Here is a 7,391-nt window from a genome sequence, read left to right on the forward strand (position 1 = left end):
TCCTTGCTTCTGTAGAACTGATTAGAACTGTTACTGAAGGTGAAAAACCCAGGTTATATTTGACTTCTAGATTTTAGGATCACAACAACAGTACCAGAAGGCTTAGAGAAGTCCATGATTTTGAGCGCCAAATTATGCTCATCCAAATGCAGAAAAAGCAGAGTGTCCTTTTTCCCATGATTTTTAATTTTTAATTCCGAAACAGAGAACAAATCTTGAAGACTAGGGAGTGGAGCTTGTTGAGGTACGAGCCAAAAATAGAAGAAAACAACAAAAACGTATAGAAAGAGGAGAAGGATGACCAACAAAAGTCACAATTTCACATTTCAATCTATTAACTCAGAATAGGGGAGTGATTCAGAATAAGATTTGAATAAAAACAGGGAGTGATTTCTACCATCCAGTCCGAAGATGGACAGGTATGCAATTTATTTTCAGATGGGATTAATGACATCAACAGAATGAAGAACATACCAAACAAACAAAGATTTAATTTCAACACAGCAATTTGTGGCCCTTTCCATCCACACCAATCAGCAAAATAAACACCTAGAACCGTCAAAGGATCCTCAAGAATGGAATAAGATAAAGCATAGGTAAATAGTCGCAAAACATACCTGGGTGGTCTTGGCTGCAATCGTTCTTTTCCGCTCCCTCTGTTCTTCTCCCCGAAAAATTTTCAAAAAAAAATCCTCTTTCAGAATTTCTTTTCTCACATATATATATCACCCCCCAAAGGCCTAAATATGTTCCTAAAAAGGAAAATTCTCCTATTTCCTTTCTTCTCTTCTTCCTTTTTCCTTTTTCTTTTTTAAATCTTCCGATTCAAAAGCAATCTTCCCAATTTCAAATTCCCCTCCAAAACCTTCCAAGGAGAATCCCACCTTCCTTAAACTCCAATGGTAAGTTTCCTTACAAAAAAAACATGAAATTTTTGAAGTTAAATAATTGAATGAATAGATAAGTAAGTAAATAAATTAGGAAACGATAAAAATAAATAACTAAATAAATAATAAATAAATAAATAAGTTAAGGAAAATAATATAAAAATGAAGATAACCAATAAAAAGTGAATGATAATCATAAAACTAAAAATAAAAATAAACCAATAAACAAAAGTCGAGCCCAAAAACCATGTAACCATGCAAGTCATACAAGTCACGCTAAAAATATCCAAATGGGCCAAGTGTGCCTAAACGGGCCTAAGATGAGACTAGGTGGGCCTAGGGTAGTGCCTAATGGGCCAAGTGTATCTAAAAGTTATCCTAAAAAAACAAGAAAAGCCTAAGTCTAAGTTAGGGCTACCAAGGGTCACAACAAGGGATCAAATAATCCCTCAACCAAAGTCTCCAAGGTGACTCAGAAAAAGGTAAGTGGTGAGTAGTACTGGGCCACCAAGGAACTACTGTGAAGCACTGAAAACGAACTTAAAGACATGTGTTAAAGGGACAAAATTGAGGGTCTACAGGAACTTTTAGTGATGATTACTCTAGGTTTGGATATGTACATAAGAAATCTAATGCCTTGGGTACATTCATTGAATTTAAGGTGGGATCGGATAACCTATTAGGTATACATACCAAGTCACTTCGATTAGATCAAGGTGATAAGTCTAGTAAATTTGATTCTTTCAGTTGGAGCATGGAATTATTTCCCAATTATGTGCACCAGGGTCTTTATTGCAAAATGGATAGGTGGAAAGAAGATATCAGACTTGGATAGACATAGTAAGATCATGGATAGGTTTCTCATATTTTCCCAGATTTTTTTGGGGATATGTCTTATAAACTATGTAATACATCTCTTTCTTAAGAGGTATATCAGTTTATAGGATATCTAAAAGGGTTGTTGGGTTATTACCTTTATAATCAAGATCATTAAAAGGTATTTGTTGACACAAATGTCGGATTTTTTATGAAGACTATATGATAAGGAATAAGACAAAAAGTCATACAAATTAGAGAATATATTAGAAGATAGTCCCACATTACATATGATCCTTTGAATCCAGAGAGTTAAAGACGTTCCATTCCTATGATTTCTAATACACTAGTGTCTCATCATAGTGGGAGGATTATATCTCATAGATTATGATAAAGTGGTGAGCAGTGTTTATGCTCACTTAAGATAAGAAGCTATGAGAAAGTAGTTAAAATCTTTGAATTCTAACATAGTTTAGGTTCCTGTAGAAGCACCTAAAGGGATAAAACCCATAGGTGTAAGTTGGTCTACAAGAGGAACATAAAAATAGATGAAAATGTTGAATTTTATGTGGCTAAGACTATAGCTAAAGCTTTTAGTTTGAAACTTTGTTTCAACTATGGAGAACCTTTTCAATAGTGATCATACTTAAATTCATCAGATTACTCCTATCTATTGCAATGTGTCTCATTTATGAGATATAACAACCAAACATTTTCTTAGCAAAGGGCCTTGTGTGTATAAGAAGGCACAGGAAAGCGTGGTGATGCTCTAATATCTTATAGGTAGATGACAATCTACTCATTGAATATGATGTAGGGATATTGTCATCAATCAAGATCTGGTAGTCTACTTAGTTCTAGTTTTAAATCTAGACAAAGACACAATATATTTTTGGGGTTAAGGTCCTTTTAAGACTGAAAGAATATGAAAATTGTGCCATGTCACCTATATTGATGAGCATTTGTTGAAGCACATGATGTAAAACTCCAAGAAGGGTTTGTTACTCTTTGGATTTAGAGTTGTCTTTCTTAGGATCGATTTCCTTTGACATCTGTTAAGAGAGATCACATTAAGGTGGTATCCAATACCTATGCAATGGATAGCCTTTAAGTATGTGATGTTATGTGCTAGACCAGATATTTGCTTTGCTGTAAGAATAATGAGTGGATATTAGTTCATTTCCTTATTAGAGCATTGATAGGATATCAAATATATACTCAAGTATCTTTAGAGAACGAGGGATTATATGTTGGTGAGTCTTTGCAATGAGTTGGTACTCCTTTCGTACCAGGAAATTGGACTTTCAGTCTAATGAGGACTCTCACAGGTTGACCTATAAGTATATATACACACTCTAAGTGGTTTTTATTGCTTCTATAGAGACAAAGGAATCCTTTTGCCTTATGGGTAGTTTCTTTGGCTATATCATCTAAGATACTATTATGTGATATCAGTGGGACGGTGACATAATCTAAAGAACTAAAGTACCACTAGAAAAGGAAACACATATAGAGTAAGGGATACCTTGTCATGAGATAGTATAGAAAGGTGATGTGATTGTGGAACAAAATATTTCTCTACTGCCGAGTCTACTTTTGGGGCTAATGGGAGTTTGTTCAGATTGAGTCCCTAAAAACAAGACATGATATAACAAAGTTAGACTTAACTATCTTTTTATTATCCTTTTGGTGTATTAACATTGATTTGAGCATTCAATCCATGTCTTTTACATTGTACATGACTTTGGTGCATTAGGAGTTGCACAGAATATACAAGTCCTAAGTTCCTTGGAAGTAGATGTAGTGCACCATCTTGAGAAATTGCTCTTACTTTGTACATGACTTAGGTGCATTAAGAGTTGTGCAGAAGATACAAGTCATGGGTTCCTTGTAAGTAGATGTAGTGCACCATCTTGACATTGATTTAAGAAGCATCTTTTTTTTTTTTTTTTTTAGCCAATAACCCTCTTTATTGAGAAATTGCCAAAATGTTGATAAGTTAGGAAATTGAATAAGAATATTGATGAAAGTAGTTCAACAATAATGAAAATTAGAGATGAATGCAAAGTTAAACCAAAAAATAAAGAGAACTCCATAACAAAGAGAGCAAATAAACAAATAATCTTCAAAAGAATGAAAATGACACTATTCATCACCAAAAGATCAAATTTATACAAGAGGGGTAAGTTTTCGATCTTACCTTAAAATGCTTCAAATTAATTTTATCATCTTACACAACCCTGAAAGCCACTATTGAATTATATTTTTTAATTAGACAAAATTAATAATAGTTTTTAATAATAATCATACATAGAAAAATGTTAAATCATTTTCAAAAAAAAAATTTGAATAATTGTTAGCGCAATGTTTGGATTAAGAAGGCATTATTTATGAAATCTTCAATTGAATGTCATTTGTATTATGCATGTTATATATTTTGTTCTCTTAATGATGTTAGTAGATATCGACACATCCTTGAAAAAAAAAAAAATTGATGGGAGACATCGATAAAAAAATAAACTCATAAAAAATATTAGAAAAAACTTCAAAAAAAATTATATATGTATATATATAGGCAATAATATACTGAATTTGATAACACATAAAAACTAAGATGATAATGTATTTAGTTCAAATATATTGAACGATATAAAAGAAATGCTCTATATAAGTTTTTTATTTTTAAAAATATTGATAATTTTGTTTATAAATTCATATTTGTCTTATAAGATAATTAAAATAACTTATTATAATATATATATATATATATTATATAAGATATTTGTAACATATAAAATATAACTTAGATAATTTCTTGTGCATTTATAACAGCAAAGCACGTTTGTTCCGATGGCAAAGGCTATCCATTTCATTCGCCTCAAGTCCATCTCCCTATTGATGCCTTAATATCGTTGCAATAAAGAATAATGTATTTCATATGTTGATAAGCCCACCAGTTATATTGGGCCCAAGTCCATCTATCATGAGGCTGAAATATTATAATTTTACCAATAAATAAGCAAAAAAATGGGATACACAATTTTTTGGATGAAATATCATCGATAAATCGCAAACATTTTCGTCATTGCTTAATTGTTTGAAAAGATAAAAATGTGATAAATCAGCAAAAAGAAATTGAAATATCGATCACTTGAAATATTCGTATGGGATCCTCGAAATTACTATAGATTTCTTTTAATTCACTTATAAATTTCTGGCCTTGGCCACTGCACGTACGAGTCACATTGCCATAGATTTGGAATGAATTTAAAAAGTCCAGTATAGCAGCTGCCATGCCGGGCGTCACAAAACGAGTATGTGAGCCTCTTAATGAATATGACTCCACTATTATAGAGTGGTTGTCGGCTACAGAAAGGAAATTTTACAAAGGGGAAGTGCCTGCTATACTGTATCCATATGCTTGCCCCTGTCTGCATGTTACAAATGCAAGCCGGTGAGAGTGATAAGAAGCTTTCACATGCAAATTTGAAACCCAACTTCACAGAATTCAAACTCATCTCATCCCTGGACACCTGATTAACCAATCTTGTTAACTGTTCAAAATGGAGTGAAAAGTTTCAAGTCATAAGAATTAAGAAGCAAACCACAAACCTAATCTCATGTTTATCAATGTCAAAAACAGTGGCACACTCATGAATGGTTATTGATTTTGCAACTAGACAACAAAGACAGGCGGATTCATACTGCAGAAAATATATGATGCCTTGGTGTTGACGTACTACTAGCAAAAGAACCCACAGTGCCTATCCATTTTACAGATGAAATCCTGTCCATTTTCTAAATCTCCTTCTATCACTTCCTTCACAAACTGCCATTCCAATACCTGTCCTCCCCCCCTGGCCAATGCCCCTGTAATACAATCTCCACTCACCCCCATCCCCATCCCCATCCCCATCCATCTGCACTAAACATGGGGATCCCACTCCTTTATTATCCCATCCATCATCCTCTGCTGGCATCAAAACTGCCTCATCCTGAAACCTCCTCCACTCCTTCAACCCATCTGGAGACACTGCCAATCCAATACTCCTCCTCCCATTGCCATCAACACCTTCATATGCCATCACGTACTTCCCATCCCTCCGGTTTTTCACCACACAAGCCTTCACCACCCCTGACTCATCAAAACTACCACTTATTCCTCCTCCCATTATCTTCCCCAACTTCACCCATCTAATCCCATCTTTTGACCTTGCTATTCCAATAGCAAACTGCCCATTTTCCACATCAAAAGAGTGATAATACATCCTGAGATCACCGTTTCCATGGAAAACAACCTGCGGTGAGGCAATGTACATGGAATCCCACTCGTTTTCCAATCCCACATCAAACAGAGCTCCGGTGTGATGCTCCCCTTCAATTCTAGCCCAGTGCCTCCCATCTTGGCTGATGGCCAACCCCGGCAAAGACTTGAAAATCTTGCCAATTCCACCATTCTCCCCATTCTCAGCGCCAGCCCTTTCTGGGTTTTCTAAATACAACTCCAAAGAATCATCCAAAAACACCACCTTTTCCGAACTATACCCAGTATAGTAAAGCCAGTACACAGCACTAGAACCTCTAACCCTGTTGCTGGACATGATGACGACATCAGAAGGCCTAATGCTCATTGTATCGAACGCCCACCAATCTTTCCCACAATTCATCACCAATCCCACATCCCCACCCGACCTAACTGGACCACCGCCTCGCTCCCAATGAACCCCATTGCTCGAAACCGCCAAACCGATGGAATCCGAAGCCGAATTTTCATTGGACGCCCCATGGTACCACATGTACCACCTCTCCTCATCGTCACTGAGAAATCTCTTCACCACCGGTGACCCGATTTGGGCACTGTCCCATGAGTTTGAGGGACCCAAATCAAACACCAAACCCCTAGAAGATGAAGAAGCAGCAGCAGCAGCAGAAGAAAGGGATTCATTCGAAGCGGGGGCGGCTGAATCTTGGGGTTTCGAATTAGAATTTGAATCTGAACTGGGACCAACAGTAGAATTTTTGTCGGTTGTGTCTGGTCTTGTAGAACATCGAGTGAGATAAAGCGCACAGTTTCTGGGGTTAGGGTGAGGGGTAGGCAAGATAGCGAAGAAGTTAGTGGAGGAGGCGTAAAGAGGGAACATGTTTGCAGGGGTGGAACGCCATGCTGGGTTGGAGGCTATTGGGCTGGTAATGGATACTCTTGGTGGGGTTGAAGTTGCAACGAAGCTCCTCGTAACGGATGATGCAGCCTCCATCACCGACGGCTGCCAAGAGATTTGGATTGTACGACTTGCAGAGACTCTTGGCCAATGGAAACTCAAGTCAAAAGAACCCAATAAGATGTTTGGTCCCAAACCCTGGAAGCAATAGAGAGGTAACGCAATCTGATAGCCCAGTATCACCCCATCAGCCAATTACAGTGGGGGCATCTTATTTATCAAAATAGTTTCTTATAAATGTTACTATTTTTTTTATATACTTTAAAAACATGTTTAATAAATTTTAAATTAAGAATAATTTTTCAAACTTAAGATGCCAAATTTTTAGAATAAATTTTAGGTGTTTTTCAACTGCTTTTAGAGGGTTTGGAGAAATAATTAAAAATACAAAAGAATAAGTCAAAAATATTGTCTTGATTAAAATTTCTTAATTATTTTAAAACTAATTTATTATTATATTTAAAAAAAA

The 7,391-nt window shown here is 35.7% G+C and overlaps 1 protein-coding gene across 1 annotated transcript; it reads right to left on the reverse strand.

Annotated features, from left to right (window-relative positions):
• Positions 1-4,823: 4,823 nt before the first annotated feature.
• On the reverse strand, positions 4,824-7,072 carry LOC117923389. The gene is made up of 2 exons (XM_034841686.1): positions 5,316-7,072; positions 4,824-5,236 (listed from the first exon to the last, which is right to left on the reverse strand). The coding sequence occupies exon 1, from the start codon at positions 6,956-6,958 to the stop codon at positions 5,477-5,479; it is 1,482 nt and encodes a 493-aa protein (XP_034697577.1). The 5' UTR covers positions 6,959-7,072; the 3' UTR covers positions 4,824-5,236; positions 5,316-5,476.
• Positions 7,073-7,391: the final 319 nt, after the last annotated feature.

Source organism: Vitis riparia, chromosome 1 (assembly GCF_004353265.1).
Source record: "Vitis riparia cultivar Riparia Gloire de Montpellier isolate 1030 chromosome 1, EGFV_Vit.rip_1.0, whole genome shotgun sequence".
Classification (NCBI taxonomy): Eukaryota; Viridiplantae; Streptophyta; class Magnoliopsida; order Vitales; family Vitaceae; genus Vitis; species Vitis riparia.

Coding starts and splice junctions, on each gene's coding strand:
- LOC117923389 (XM_034841686.1), bottom strand. CDS start 6,958: ATGGAGGCTGCATCATCCGTTACGAGGAGCTTCGTTGCAACTTCAACC.